We start from the raw sequence: 16610 nt of genomic DNA, 5'->3' as shown, positions 1-16610 counted from the left end.
AAGGGCCACACACCCAACTAGCAGGCCCTGGAAGACATGGTCCCTGGGCTGCAGCTGGGTCGTGGGCACAGAGCACGGCCGCGTGCGTGTGCACACCAGGCCCTGGCAGGCCGGCTGAGCTTCTGCTCAGGATGTGAAGTCACGCTTTTGTGGATGTGCCACAGAGGAGCCTCAACTCCTGGCTTGCTTCCTATTTCCCTAGGACATTTGGGACACAGCTTTGGTCTTGGTAGAACCAGCTGAGGGGATGTTGCTGGTGGCCAGGCCGTCCCCGCCGCTCTTTCTTTTCATGAGGGGCAGGCACGTCAGAGCAGAAATCAGACCGAAAGGGGCGAAGACAGCCCTGTGTGGGTGGGAGTTTTAGGGAAGATTCAGGGCCTTGTTTGCCACAGACACGTGGCCTGATCAGAGTGAAAAAAAAAATCCCGTAGTGTACACTGAGACCTTTCCAGAATGACTGCTCACCCTTTACCGGGCGTGGCGGGGAGACTATTTGGGGCTTGGCTTTTCTTTTCTTTTGGTTTGATTGGAATGCTCCCTCCCATCTTCTGTTGTGTGTGTGTATGTGTGTGTGTGTGTGTGTGTGTGTGTGTGTGTGTGTATTTTCGTGAACTTTGTTCTTGATTTCCATTTTTTTCTCCCTTTGAGATTTTTAGAGTTATCTCCCCCAGGTAAATTCCTAAACTCTTCGGGCTCACTTTATTTTCTTGGCAGCTCCCTCGTATCTCTTATATGATCTCAGCCCATGAACATTAATCAATGAAAAACCAAATCCATCTTTACGGACGTTGCCATCGAGATACCACTCGGGTCTTTGCCCTCCTGTTGTCTTATTCTATAAAGTGGGACTCGATTTCCCAGAGGCAGAAGCAGAATCTCTATTTAAATCCCTCTCACCAGGTCTGGGTGAGCTTCCTATTTATAGTAAAATCCTTTTTATAATGATCTCATACACGGTACCAGGAAATTGCTCATGGCTGGGTCAGGCCATAGGCCAGTATAGCTGTGGTGTAAGCTTGACTTGAAAAAATTCCTTCCAGAGCTTCTGGAATTCTCTGGAGAAGTGTTTTCACAGAGTATGTGACAATAAACAGGATCACCCAGCATGGATTACGGTGGTAGGGACATCAAATTTAAGTTCAAAGGGAATTTCTGCTTTTATGAGGCCGATCTCAATAATTTTTGTCCCTTTGGGCTTCCTAATTGACATATGGGTGAATCAAGTTGACTCGAAAGAGATTTATGAAGTATTTTATATGCGAGGTATGGCCAGGAAGTGTTTGCCTCTGGACTTTCCAGGAGGCAGAGAGTCTCTGGGGACATAGACAGCTCAGGGGTGAATCTCCCCTCCTGCACTTTGGAACGGGCCTGAAGCCAGCCCCTTAATCTCTCTGAGTCCCAGTTACCTCATCTGTCGAATAATCTCCACTTCACAAAGTTTTTGTGAGAATCAATGAAACAATGTATGTAAAGCATCCAGCATAAGATCTGTCACAGTTTTGAAGCGTAGTACATGTCTGCTTCTTTTTCTTTTCAAGAAGCCATTGAACAAGAGGGAGCCTGAGTGGGTAGCAACCGGGTGTCCCCTTCTCAAGAGACAATGAATCACAGTCTTCTACTTTTTTTGCATGTTTGTGAACAGGATGCTGTTTCTCCTACCATAGTAGGGCTACAGTGTTATTCTTCCAGCAACCCAGGGCCCTCAGCCACCCACTCTGGTTTACTCCGGGAGCTAGATGTGTTGCCAGGCCAGATGACTGACCAATCCATCTAGACATGGACCAGCACTTCTCTCTGAGGATTTGGGAAATAAACTATGTAGTGAATGATATTCCGAGCGACAGATAACTCTGCCACAGGGCGAGCAAACACAGTGCTCTGTCCCCACTAGGAGGATGTCCCAGGGGTGTCACTGGGCTGTCTACTCACATCTCTGCCATCCTTTTCTAAGCCATTCATCCTACACATTGTGGTTAACCATTTCCTGCACGCAGGCCATGTAGGTGTTCCGGTGATGAGTTAGACATGGTGCCCGACCTGGAGGAGTAGATCGTTTAGTACAGGTCGATGAGGCCAGAGTACATGTGTATAAACAAGAGAAGGGTCATAAAAGTGATGTCAACAGAGTGCCCTCCCAAGGCCCAACTGGCCATTTTGGCTGGGGAGTTGGGAGAACTTTATGGGAAAAATCACCCTGAAACCAATTCTAAATACCAAAAAGTATAAGAGGACCAGAGGCAAAAGCTATTGATTAGTCTATCCCACACCATTATACCAAGGTGAAAGGAAGTTCTGAATTCACTATTATGAGAAGAGAGTAGGATTTTGCCGAAAATGAAGCCTAATATTCACTGTCACTTTGTATACTGGGTCAATGCTAGACTAAAATGATACCTCTCCCCTCCCCCCCAGCCCTGACATGTCACAGCTACACACAGCAGGGCCTACAACTGGGGTCTTAGCACCTTCTTCACCCCCTTGACCAGGCACTCTGTATGGCCAGCAACCAACACAAATATATGTGGGGATCCTGCTCTGATCCAGTCTTCTCAGAAACTTCTCTTCATTAGATAAATTAAATGCTGTTCCTTTGGCTTTTTTACACAGGACCAATTTCTCTATCACTACCTGCTTTGCTCCACTAGATCATTTCTGAATTTTTAATTCTTGCAGTATTAGAGTTCCTGATTCGGTGAGGGCATCCAATGGTCTGTTGGTGATGAAGATTGTAAAGAATTACCTGGGAGTTCTTATAGTCTATATTCTACTTCCTCCTCATAAATCGCAAGGCATACAGTGTGTTGGAGAAAACCAGATTCTTCGGTTGCTTTAAGATTTTGTGAAAAGAGAGAAAATCTGACATAACAGAAAGTCCTTGAGAGTACAGGAGAGACAGACGGTGAGGATGTGGTTCCTGAGACTTTTAGTGGGATGATCTCCGTGGAATTCTTTGATCCCGCTTCTCATGCAGGAAGCTACCTGAGTTATGACTGGCATGGCCACATTTTGTTTCTAGTTCATATCAATCACGAAAGTTAGCTTTGGTTTACACTCAGCCCCTTAATTTCATATACCCCACTTCTTCCTGTTCACTTTTGGATTGATTTTTAGGATAGTCTATAATGGGAAAACCCTGAGTTTCTTTGCTTCATAGACATGCTTGGATTTTCTTAAGGGAGTTCAAAACATGGTGAAGATAGCAAATAAGAGAGAAAGAAGAAAGGAGCTTCTTTCTGGACTTGGACAATGAAAATTTTAGAGTAACATTTTTGCGAGATTTTTGGAGATTATTTGCAAAACCGTTCTGTGTGACATGTCATGTCTTTAAGACACAGTCCTTGATGAAGACACTCAACAGGCCACGGGGGTGGCCAGCTCCTCTGTCTGTCCCCAACAGCCAACACGTTTTTGCAGAGAACTGGCTGCCTCCCTAAAGATGAAAATCAATGACTTAGAAACTGATTAAACAATCCAAATAGCAACTGATAAATGGATTAACTCTCTATAATATAATTCTGCAAGCTTTTGTCTTCTGCCTTCCCAGGTAAGTTTTTCTATTCCTGGAGGCAAAGCAGAGGCATGGAGGAAGCGAAGGCCAGAGGGAATCATATTAAAGTGGGTGAATCCGTTTATCACTTACTGTCTGGATGGTATTTCTGCTCACATATCTGCTTCCTTTTACAGATTTGTACCCTACGGGACCCTGATTAATGTTAGCCAGTAAATAATGAAAGATAGCAGCAGACATTGGGTATAGTGAGGAAGAAGATACCCCTGTGGTTTAGGCTGATCCCATAAACAGACAGACTTTTCTTCTTAGTTGCAAACAGGGAGTGTTAACGTGACAAAAAAAATCTCCACAACGAGGATCGAAAAGCAGGAGAATGGAGGCATTTCTCTCCATGCAAAGAAACCTGTCCAAGCCTTTTCAGCCAGCTCCTAGAAACTGAGAATGATTTCAGTGCTTGACAATAGGTGCCGTTCTCGCAAGCTTTGTTTTTAAGATCATGTCCCAAGATTTTCTTTGCCTTTGAATGAGGACCTTCAGCAGGGGTGGCTTATGAAGATCTTAAGCCTCAAGACGCGCTCACTAACTCACCATTCAACCTATCTTTGGCATGAGGCGAGGCTAAGTGTCCAGTTCTGTTTCTAGGTGCTTGAAGTCTGCTGATGAACTAGTCCTGAGTTTTCTCCATGCCAATGAGTCTGGACTTTAGGGAGATGAGGCCGAATAAGAGTGGACCCTTGTGTACCTGCCAAGATGTTCATCAGAGTGCCCAGAAGCATCCTCAATGTCCTTCCTGGAAGGAGATTTCCTTCTTTGTTTTTTCTTTTCAGGGACAGAAGGAATATCTCCTGAATAAGAGCATCTTTCCCAAGGGCAAGGCCTAGGCATTGGCCATTCTCTCCCTCTCATCCCACCAATGTTTATGGTTGCTACCTGCTGTTTGAGCCTAAGCCCTGAGGGCTAATTGTTCAGTGATGAGAGAAGTTTACTTGACTAGTAGGCCTTCTAGATGCTCTGCTCATCCAGGGAATGCCATCAGAGAGGCAAGGGTAGTTTCTGTAAAAACGCAGAGATGGGTTTTGCAAATATTGCAAAAATCAAACTAAACTCTGGATGGCTTGCAAGGTATTAGAACTGTTGAACTGAAGAGGATCAAAAAGAAAACCTCGCCCAATTTAATTGCTTCGTTGTAACAAGGCCTCATATCCTAGACTTGATATTCTTTCCGGAGCAGATTCTATCACGCCATGGGAGAAGAGGGGCCAGTAGAAGCTCATGGCAGTCAAAAATCGGATTTTTTTTTTTTTTTTAATGTTTCTATAGCCCAGAAAGGACCGGATGGGACAGTCATTCCCAACAACTACTGTGACTTCTGCTTGGGGGGCTCTAACATGAACAAGAAGAGCGGGCGGCCTGAGGAGCTGGTGTCCTGTGCGGACTGTGGACGCTCTGGTGAGTGTGGCCCCTACCTGCATCTGTGCCCATAGACCAGGATCACTTGCACCCCTCTGCTGTCTTGTGTGGGAGTTGAAGGCTCGCGTGGAGAAGTGACGGTGGTGATTTTGAGTGGAGAGGAGTTTTCAGGTCATTTTCATATTTTTCTTCTTTGAGTTTTAAGAACCAAAATGATGCCCTGAGATGTAGCAAAAAGGGAAAGGAGTTTTTGCCTTGTGTCTGGCCTTTCCACGAGGTGGCTGTTTCTTTGTGTGTGTTGTGGACAGCAGGGAGGTAGTGTCCGGGAAAGACCCAGAGGCACGGGCCACATGCCTCCTTGTATCGGATGATGCGCACGTAACGAAAAGATGTGTTTGTTCTGTGGAAATGCCTGGGGCGAACTGGAAGAGTGTGGAAGCATGACTATAGGGAGAGCAGCCACATCTTGAATTGCGGGAGTCTGAGACCCCTGGGCTCATGGGCAGCTGCGTAAATACCACCTCCATTGGCCACTCATCCCATTTTCTCATATAAAATAGACAAAAGAGACCCTGATAGATCAAGGGAGCAAAAGGACAGGTATTCTCAGGGCTAATCTGGAATCGATTTGGCGTGTTTTGAAATTTTCATCTTTAACCTCTCCAAAGACTAAAATGACCAAAAAAGACAATGGTCTTATCCTTTCATTCTCAACATGAGTTCAGGTCTTCAAGTTTTGTTCAAGTTGTTGTGTTTTTCAACTCTAACCAAACCATTATTTTTAGCTGGTCATGATTGGTTGGTGCTACCTATTTTTCATATTGTTTTATGTCCCAGCTGAGCCAAAGCACAAGGCAGGGAGGAGAAAAGATCTCAGATTCATCGTTAGTCTGGTCCATTGCTGACTAGTAGGCGAAATACAGTTCAGTTGGGTGGTTCATGCTAGCAGTGAGAAGTCATTGCTCCTTTCCATATTTCTCCCCAGGGTCCTTCCTGCTCCGAGTCCCAAGGGAAGTACTGAGATGACCACACCTGGGTTTACTACAACAACTCAGTTCTTCCCTTGCTTGCTTGCAAACCTTTTATATTTGGGTTTTGGGTTGTTTAGGGATCCAGACTGACTTGAGTAGCAAATCAGTAATTGAAAAAGGACCATGGTTTCCATTGCACATACCCTCATGGAACTCTTAAGGACCCGACAGGGTGGCCTGTCTGTGTTCATTTGTTTTCCAAACCTAATACCTAATGTTGAACTTTTTACTCTACCGTTGCCAGCTTAGAAGAGAGGGCTGTTATGACACTGGACTCCGGGTTTTAAATACTCAAAAGAAAGCGAATAGTTTTAGAAATACTTAAAGAAAACGCAACAAGTGAAATGCAATTCAGTGTTTTTTAAAAGCAAATGATCAGACAGACTCTCTATTGCCAGGAGCAAAGTCACCTGGCGGAGTGATAGACAGAATGTGACGGACTGTTACGCGTTTGGGGTGCATTAGAGAGGGAGGCTTCAGAATTCTCACTGCAAACTACTATAATTTTCCCCGTTCCTTTCCTACAAAAGATGGGGTACTTGAATCTGATCCGTGGGGGACCAAAAGTGGGCAGCCGGTATGGTCTGTCCAAAGCCTCTCTCCTCACAGCCTTTATTCAGCTTTTTCTTCCCAGGATCTGTCTGCTATGTGACTCAGGGGGCCATTTGGTACCAGCCTAGGTGTTCTCATTGCATTTGCCAATTTTGGTGGAAGATTTAGTCAAGGTCTGACTCTGATGTTCCTGAAATAGTCAATACCTTGGGAGTAAACAGGTGGCGTTAGCCCATGAGATACGCTTGTTAAGGCAGGTGGGCGAATACTTCTCTAGGGCCTCCTTGGAGTCCTTCCAAGGAAGACTGTGAAGCTCAGAAAAACTCTTTCCCTTCCCATCTACTCCACTACCTCTGTTTCCTGGGGAGAAAGTGAGATTCCTGAAATTGACACCATCAGTGAAACATCGTGACCTCATTTGGGGGCAGTCCTGGGGCCCATTTACAATGGGAATAAGTTTAAACCTGAGTTTTATAGATTTCAGGATACTGTATTTTATTAGGCTTTATAAACCCCTATTTCCTGCTTTTTTAGTGCTCTGAGGCAGATTTGACAACTCTGGACTTTCTGGAGTAACTAAGACCTGGGCATGTTTAGCGGCTGGAGTATGTGTGTTTACCCGCACGCGTGCACGTGTGTGCACACAGCTGTATATGTGCATGCTCACGGATGCAGGTGCAGATCACAGAAATTTCCTCCAGTCGTTAAAGAAAATGAGAGACTTTCTTATTACCTACCACTTATCAGACTTTCCAACTTCTTCGTGCTTTCAGTGCAAATGAACTACACGGTGTAAGGGCAGAATTGAAAGGGTGCGGAAACAATGGGATTAGAAGCGGGTAAAAATAAAAATAAAACGGATGGAGGCTTAACCACCTCGAATGGGTTATCTGACAGTAATACCTTTGTAAAGCTGACTGTCAAAGTGAAGGACACACAATGTTCAAAGAGAAACACCAACCGAAAACACCAAAGAAATACCAACCAGGCTTAAAAACCACCAAGGAAACTCATTGTCTGGGGCGGGGTTGAGCGAGCGTGCATGCATATGTGTGCATACGGAAGAGGAGAAAGAAAGACCACGGTTGAATCTGTCGCTGTCAGAGCTGTGGACGTATATATTCTGGTAGAGATGATGCTTTTCTGGGAGGGGGAGGAATCCTTTTCCCTGGAAACGCTGGCTTTGTCCCGTTACCCTAAATCCCTATCACCAGGTGATACACCCAGCTAATCCCTTCTGGTGTGAAATGGTTTATGTTCTTGCTATTAAGAGTAACATTATAAGAATGTAATAAGAGTATTAATGATGCTGTCTGTTGCTTAACCCATGTGCTGATATATTCATCATACATGTCAGCTCATTTGGGAGGAGAAGGCAGGAAGGAGGAGGCAGCGGCCGCAGCACGCACCACGGAGGACTTATTCGGTTCCACATCAGAAAGTGACACGTCAACTTTCCACGGCTTTGATGAGGACGATTTGGAAGAGCCTCGCTCCTGCCGAGGACGCCGCAGTGGCCGGGGTTCACCCACAGCAGATAAAAAGGGCAGTTGCTAAACCCACGGACCAGACTCTCTGGGCGACTAGCCGCCACCCTCTGACTTTGGTCGTTATTCTGGGTCTGATATATATTTTTTTTCAATGAAAGTCAACTTTAGGTTTTCCCTCCATCCTTGCTTTCTCCTGTCTCCTTCCTCGCATCCTTTCCCCCTTCCCCTCTGTTCTGGGTATGTACAACCGAAGCACAAACTACTGAAACAAAGCAGAACAAAAGAGCAGGATAACAGTCCTTCAGAGAGATGGCATCATGAAGTACTGTTTATTTTCCATAGAAATGGGAAGTTAGGTGGATTGTCTCTCTTTGGGGGGGAGGGGATCTTTCTGACACGAGCAGAGTCGATTTCCTCAGTTTTCCCATTTATTGGCAAAATGAAGAGAGGAGGAACATTGGGTTTGGAAACAAAGAACGAATAACATTAAAAATTATTATTTATGTATTCTAGCTATTATTAGAAATGGACCTTTTTTTGAGAGAGAGAGAGAGAGAGAGCGCGAGCGAAGGGAAATCAAAGCAATTGAAGTGATATCCTGCTTGGGAGAGAGCCGCTGGGGGAGGGGTTGATTCAAGGACACCTAGTCAGGAGGATTTCCTCGCCTGCAGATGATGGCACTTTCTGTACCCCACGGAGTGTGTGGCTCCCTACAGCAGACCCCCTCCCCATTTCTGCTCCCTGACCTTTCCATCTTCCTCCCTGCTTGCGAGAAAATGTCAGCAGCTCCTGGGAAGTCTGGGCCTCCGCGTGTGGCCTCCCTCCAGCGTCTCCTGGGCTCCTCCCCTCCGCCAGCATAGCCGCTGTGGTGTTGTTGCTGGGTTTTTCCTCACTTTCCTCCTGGCGAAGAGCAATTTCCAAATGCAGGAATGGAATATAAACAGAAAGTCATGGACTCAGCGGTGACAAAGCAACCCGAGGCCGCGCTCATGGAAGAAAGAATGATACCTCACAGTATATTTCCCTCTCCCCTTGGCCCCTGTTTACAAACATAAATTCCCGTTGGATGATCAAGTCTCCCGTGTCTCTTCTTCTATTTTTTTTTATAGTGCCCTCCAGGCACTTTGTTTTATGTTTCCAATAGCACCTCCTGAAATAAACCAAAGCAACACTTGCTCAAGGTCCCTGGGGCGATGGAGAAGACCATCCACCTTGTCGGCAGTCCCAAGAACGAACAGCTGTGCGGTCCTAGTCAAAAGGTATGTCTTAGCTGGCCTGTCTTACAGTGAGGGCAAAACCATCATAGTTGGTTTTTTTTTGTTTGTTTGTTTTTTGTTTGATCGTTTTTTTTTTTTTTTCTTCTTTCTTTCCTTTTCCTCCCCCCGGCTTGTCTTTTGTTTTTCTGGGTTCCCACCGCCATGTTAGCGTGGGTGTGGCTACCGGCGTGTCCTCCGCCTGGCCCTCTGCTTTCTGCGTGTGCATGCTTACCCACGTGGGCCCGGGCCTCGTGTGGGAACTGAGGCTTGCTTGGACTATGGGATGGGCCCTGTACGGAGAATGGTGGGCTCCTGGCTTCTGGCTTCAGCCATCAGAGAACATGGCTGGGGGAAGTGCTTGGCTAAGTCTGCCTCCTTTGGCTGCACCTGGCAGGTGGAGTCCAGGGAGCGGAGGTCGGAGCTGGCTGCTGTACTCGGGTGGAATGAAGCGAGTACGGCCATACGGGGTCTGCACGTCCGGGGTGGTATTCCTTGCTCCACGTTCCCATTTTACAGCCAAGGGGATGAGTCCAAATTAAAGAGGATCTCTGATTAGGAAAATACTCAGCCGAGCTGATCTGAAGATTCTGAACTTCTTCGGATCAGTGTGGTCAGGGTCTCCAGCCTCCATGGGAGCACAGGTCCAGAGACATGGGCACTGCCATTTGGCTTGGGTTGGGAGATCCAAGTAGCTGCCCAGGCAACAGGCTGCTTGTGAGGGTTTGGGAAGATCTGCTCTGACAATCCAGGCTTTGCAAATCTTCCCGAATTAGACCTCTCATTAAAATAACAAACCAACCGAACAAAAGCAAAGACTAAGCAAAGAAACCCACAAATGGACTCTTTGTGCTCCCCTGGTAGCCTGAGACAGAAGGGACTCCTACTTTTCTCCTGCTTGAAATGTGTAAGAGCTGACCTGGGCATTTGCTCTCAGTTGTGAGAGGACAGAACAACCTCACCCACTTTGGGGGCCTTCTGCCTCATCTGCGTGTGGCCCTGTTCCTAGCAAATACGGAAGAAACCTCCTGTGCTGTAACATTCCTGCATGCTCACGTGTGTGAAAAAGCCCATGTAGTTGGTTCCAGTTGGTTTCTGCTGAGGATGCAGCCTGCTCTTCCTGTCATTCTCCTCCTTGTCATCTGTTCTGTTACTTTGACTTAGCTGTTGGATTCATAGCATTGTAACTTGCTCTCATTGATGAAGTGTGAGCTTCCAAGTTAATAAAAATTTGTCCAACCGATCTATACTATCATTTGAAATCCGTATAGTTGTTTGTAGTCCTAAAATTTTCAATGACAGCTTGCCTTTGAACTGGAGTTAAAAAAAAATCGACTAAATTTAAATTACAAAAAGCCACCTAAGTTTCGGAGTTCTAGCTTGGGGCTCGGAAGGAGAACCAAAATGAACTGTCTACACGAGGCAAACTCCCACGGAAAGATTTATCCAAGGATGGCTATTGCTTATCTATTTTAATTTTACTAGCAGAGCTTGGGCTTCAGTTTCTCCTTTTGGGGGTAGTAGATGTCCTCATCTTTCTCATTTGGTGTGGCCAGCCAAGCGTAGTAATGTGTCGTAGCATTGCCTGAGCTCCTTGTCTCACCTTGCTTATAGTATCTTCCAACAGAGTCAGTCAGAATTTACATCCTTTAAAAAAACAAAAAGGAACTGGAGGGCACTTTGAAGATGATCCAGTTCAAGTTTTCCACTTTTCAGTTGAGAAAGATCAATCCAGAGAGGTTGAGTGAGGTTTGAGAGAGTGGCATGAACGTGGCTTTGAAGACAAATGTCTTAAGGTGAAGGAAGGAAACTCAGAGGAGGCACAGGAGGCGGGGAGCTGGCTGTCATGGGTTTTCAAATGCCTTGATGGTTGATGTTATACTTTATCCCCTTTTCTCTACGTAATGATGGCCAATATTTATGTATCAGGCATTTTCTGAGTGTTTTCTTTAGGATAGTTCATTTAATCCTCATGATTACCCCATGAAGTAGGTGCTTGTCTTAGCCCCAGTTTACAGATATGGAAACTGAGGCTTAGTAATAAGGTTAAGAAATGTACCTAAGCCCTCACAGATAATAAGGAGCCAGATTTCGATCCCTGGCAACCTGACTCCGGGACCTGTATTCCTTTACCCTTGTTCTGTGCTGCCTCTTGCACGTTCCTATGTATGCAATATAGGAATATAGATAGGTTAATATTTTTTTATTTATAATTTTTGAAGTTTGAATATCGTTATTTTATTTTTTATTAAAAATTTTTTTAAATGTTTTACTTATTCTTGGGAGAGAGAGAGAGACAGAGCATGAGCGAGGGAGGGGCAGAGAGAGAGAGGGACACAGAATCCGAAGCCGACTCCAGGCTCTGAGCTGTCAGCACAGAGCCCGACGTGGGGCTCGAACTCACGAGCCGCGAGATCATGACCTGAACCGAAGTCAGACGCTCAACCGACTGAGCCACCGAGGTGCCCTCATTAGTTTATTTTAAAATAGAGACACGGACATCATGAAAGCTTTCAGAACTTCAGTGGAATGGGCAGCTTCACGTGATGCCGTTTAAGTAGTTATTTATTTCAATCTGCATACTTTCCAACAATGTCATCCACTGTCTCTAAATAAAAAATAATCCTTCTCATCTAGAGCTACTCTGGTGCTTTTGTATTCTGGGAGAAGAAGTTTATTTCCAACTTTTATGCTAACTGGGTGAATCTCTCAACCCTTTCCTTTAGAGCCTGATCCAATAGCTCCTACAGTTGCTTGTAATACTTTTCCTTGAGCTTTTTCTGGAACTATAATGCCTCCTTTGATTATGGTTTAATTGGCTCTCCTTTCAACTAATACTCCTTTTCCAACGAATACTTCCTCAAAGAGGGGAAGATATAGATAGATGGATGGCTGATGGATAGATAGATAGATAGATAGATAGATAGATAGATATCCCTCACTTTTTCTCAGGTCCAACCAAAGAAAGGGACATTTGTAATGAATACAGTTTTAAAAGATAACCTTATTAAAAGCAATTTCAAGCCTGAAGAGTAGACAATTAGACCACCCAAAGTACAATTCCAGTTAAAATTCTGTGCAGAATGTCACAGAGAACTCATCTTCAAAACCATCATTTCTAGACATTCCCTCTTGATGCCTATTAGGAATGAAGTCCCCCGTGTGTGTGTGTGTGTGTGTGTGTGTGTGTGTGACCTCAGGAGTTGCAAGAGCTGTGTGAGCAGTGAACACATCTATTGTTTTGTTGTTGCTTTTGTTAAATGAGTAGCACTGCTCAAGTTCCATATAAAAAAAAATTAGTCATCAAGATGAAAACGATCTGACTAGTTTCCTTTGTCCTCAGCTCAGGAAAGCACCACCCAGAATGCTTCAGAAGTGTCACCTAATTTTTTTAGTCTTAACCCAAAGATAGGAGAACCAAAGATATAGAACTTTCTAAATTTGTTACAACCTTCAAATCCCCTGGGGAGAACTGTTGATGTAAAAGTGATGACTCTTGCTGTCTGTCTGATGTTTTTTCCCGCCTAGAACAATCTAATCCTTTATTTCTGTTACTGAGACTGTAGAAATCGGGTTCTGTATTCTGTAACCCAGGGAGTGAGAAATATGCATTTAATTTTTTAAAGGTACTTTAAAGTCAGTAATGCAATTTGCTACTGGTATTTTAGAGAGAAGGATTTAATAAAAATATGATGTTCACATCAATTGTACCCCTTTAAACCTTCCTGCTTACTGTGCATCCCTCTCTGCACCTAATGGGCTGCAGCCTGCGATTGCCTTTATATAGCACTTGAGGGAACACAAGATCATTACTCGGGGAGAGAACTAAAAGCTGTTTGGAGGTACTCACTTCATGGTGGAATAAAATTAATTAATATTATCCCAATATGCCTCCTGTTACATCTGATGAATATGATCTTGAACTTGTACTTAAAGTTTGAACAGGCTCATATATTAGGAATTTTTCCACAGGAGATGTGGTTTAGCCTTTGGAAGTGAAGTTAATTGTGTGTATACTTTCGGAGGGAGGCATTTTTGATCTAGTGAGTAGAAACCTAGAGTAGAAATAAAAAGTTCTGGGTTCTGGACTCAGTCCCTGTGTGAGATTGTTGCCATGAATCTCTGCATCAATTTCTCTATCCTAAGCACATGGATTTTTTTTTTACCCTATAATAATATATAACCAATATTATCTCATGATGATTCTTAAAGCAATCCTGTGGGGTAGGATAGATGTCATTCATTCCCATTTTACTGATGAGGAAACAGACTGATCACGTTAGGTGACTGTCTGAAGTTCCAGGCTCAGGAAACGGTGTTTGAGTCTCCTGATAATCTTTCCACAGTCTACACTGACTTCTCCGTTGATCATAGTTTGAAGATTTCTTGAGTAAAAGGAGTCAAGGGCTTTTGAGGTCTTTTCATTCAAGACCTTATTGGGTTGAAAGGAGGTATTCGATGCTGTAAAAATAAAATAAAACAAAACCCAACCTATGATCACATCAGAACCCTGCTGAAAAGCAGCAGTATTGAAGTCTTTATGAACTTTCCCAAGGAACTAAGGTTGAGTTTCTTACGTGGTCAATGTTTTGATGGTGACATCAGGGTGGGGGTGAGGGTGGAAGTGATGAGGTGGAGGGAATGAGCACTTCACATGCCTGAGTGCCTCTAACACTAAAGAATTGAGTTATATGGTACTGTGGTGCTTAATAAAAGTGATTTCTGACCATTTTCTCAAAATAACAGTACAGGAAAAACCATTCTGCTTGATTGATTTACAAAACAGCTGAGAATGATGGAAGGTCCCCATCAGAACTGAGTTATTAGCTAAAAAGCTTTGGCAGTTAGGTTTACAAAGTATCTCAATACTGACCCTCAACCAATGAATAAGACTTAAACATTTTTTAATTTTGAAATAATCTCAGATTTTACAGAGAAACTCACACAAATGATACAAAGAATTTCTATGTACTCTGTACTTAGATTCTTCAGATAATCTCAGTACCATGATCACGATCAGGAAATTAACGCTGATGCAATGCCTCACAATCTACAGGCCTTATACAGATTCTTCCAGTAGTTACACCGATGTCTTCTTTCTAGTCCAGGATTCATCTAGGATCACACGTCGTATTTAGTTGTCATGTCCTCTTAACGCCCTTTAACCTGTAGTCATTAGTTCCATAGTCTTTCCTTATCTTTCATACCTTGATGCTTTTTGAAGACTACTGGGTAATCAATTTATAGAAGCCCTTCACTTCAGGTTTGTGTACTGTTTTCTAAGAGTTAACAGTCAGGTTCTGAATTCGGGTGAGAGTGCCACAGAAATGATGTTGCATCCTTCTCAGGGCCTCCTATCAGGGGGTATACGATTGATGTCTCCCACTATTGGTGATTCAGACCTTTGTCCTTTCAGCTCAGGTTCAGGATACCATGTTTATGCACTTGGGATGCAAATACTTTCTTTCATATATACCTTTGTTTATTTAACAACCAGAGACCGAATAGCATCAGTACGCGTACGACTGTTCAGCCCTGTGAAGGATAGGGTGAAATTAAACATGGGGCCAATGGAATTGGTGTCCGCTGGATTTTTGGCAATCTAGTTGGGCAGACTAGATATTTACAAGTAGTTAGAAATGTATAAGAGCATCATGGGGTGATATGTAATTATTTTTGCTGGGGACCACCGTGGTCAGGGAGATTTTCTTGGACGAAGTCATCCAGATCAACTAAGAGCTCCAGATTGGCTAGTGCTATTTACTGTGTTGGCAAGAATGTCTGTTGTCAGAGAGAATGGAGCTGGAGCTGAACAAAAGGCAAAGCTGGGGGTCGCCACCCAAACCATGTAAGATGGCGAAAATCATAATGCGAACATATGCTTCAGTATCGTTCTGTAGTATTTTGTTCATGCTACTAGTTTAGCGCTTATTATAACATGACTGTTTGTAGTCTTTCTCATCAAACAGATGATGTGTTCCTTGAGGGCAAAGATGATGTCATTCATGTCCCTCAGACAGTGCCTGACACCATTGTGCCATAATTATTTGTTGAAATAAACTGAGCACTGAACAATGCTTCTGAGCTGATTAGTGGAAGGATTTAGTGTCTCATTCCATACATAGGGGATGCTCAATAAATACTGTGGACAGAAATGTTAGAGAGGTCCTATCTGGACACAGCATCCATTGGTCAAGTCAGAGAGGGTAGAAGAGATCCAGGAGCCAGTAAAGGAGTGATGAGGGGTTAGGAGGAAGAATGAGGGTGTGAGGACCAGAGTCGGGGTGGGGGAGTGGAGGACATGTGGAGGGATGGAAAAGTAGCCTCCTTGAAGGGGATTGAGGTGCAGCGGGACATTTTCAATGGCCTGCAGTTGGCCCAGCCAGAGGAAATGAAGGAGAAAATGGATGTTAGGAGCACAAAGTTGGGAACCAACCAGCTATTTTCCAGGTGGCTTAAATGGAACAAAAGAAGAAAAGTGTGTGTGTGTGTGTGTGTGTGTGTGTGTGTGTGTGTGTGTGTTTTGGGGGGCCAAGGATGAAAATTTGAGGAAACTGGAGGGTCATGAAGGTATGATTATGAGACAGACTCAGTAGAAGAGTGGTAGGTGATATCTGACTGGAGGGGTCGGGGGCACTGGGAGAGGGACAGAAACACTCCTGGCAGGGAGTGAAAATTTGGGTGCCCAACAAGAATACACTTGGCAGGCATCTGTGGGGGCTCTGAAGGCCAACTAATTTTATCAGAGGAGCGAAGGGGCTAGAGGCAGGTGGGACAGCGAAGAGATGAGCACTAGTGATGAGGACTGGGTCTGGGAAAGGACACCAAGAAAGCACATCTGAGAGGTGAGACAGTGGAAGGGCATGGGATGGGATGGAGGGGAAGGAAATAGGAGAAGAGGTCAGGGGAGGGCTTGGTGGTGGGTAGAAATGAGGCTCTTCTCAGCCACCCCTTGAAAACATAAGTATACAGATAGTCTCAGTTTTGGAAGTGCTTCTATACCAGTCCTGTGCCCCTGACCAGTGAGTAAGGCCTTAGGTACTACAAAGAAAGATGGGGGATGGAGCCTTGGAGGAGGCTGAGCCACTCATTTGGTTTTGATGTTTGTTCCCTGCTGCCTTGGCCGTTTTTCCAGTTGGGCCCCTCCTTCCTTTCCTCTCTCCCTTGCCACCCAGCCCAACGTGACATGGGCACTGTTTAGGGGCACGCATCTCTGCCTTCAGGGACTGCTTCTGGGGTGAAATGTGATAATACTTGGTTTTATTTCTTCCTCCTTTGTGCAGACTACTCCATTCCAAAGCCTAAAATAACTTAGCAGATTTCATTTCAGCTAGAAGCCAAATCCATTCCTGGTTGGTACTCA

General features: G+C 44.5%; 1 protein-coding gene across 7 annotated transcripts in view; it reads left to right on the top strand.

The window, feature by feature from the left end:
• Nucleotides 1–16610, top strand: part of DPF3 (double PHD fingers 3) — a 293080-nt gene that overhangs the window by 232535 nt on the left and 43935 nt on the right. For 4 of the 7 annotated variants that reach the window (XM_053889564.1, XM_053889561.1, XM_053889560.1 and 1 more), the window contains exon 8: nt 4832–4960. In XM_053889564.1, the coding sequence (XP_053745539.1) occupies nt 4832–4960 (129 nt within the window). Of the gene's footprint in view, nt 1–4831; nt 4961–7861; nt 9065–9138; nt 9254–16610 lie in introns of those variants that run through there. The other 3 variants (XR_008417252.1, XM_053889563.1, XM_053889562.1) reach the window with 2 other exon arrangements.

The sequence above is a fragment of the Panthera pardus genome, unplaced genomic scaffold, assembly GCF_024362965.1.
Source record: "Panthera pardus isolate Hobbes unplaced genomic scaffold, ASM2436296v1 HiC_scaffold_24, whole genome shotgun sequence".
Taxonomy (NCBI): Eukaryota; Metazoa; Chordata; class Mammalia; order Carnivora; family Felidae; genus Panthera; species Panthera pardus.
Note: the sequence above shows the minus strand (reverse complement) of the source record. Positions and strands in the feature narration are given on the sequence as shown.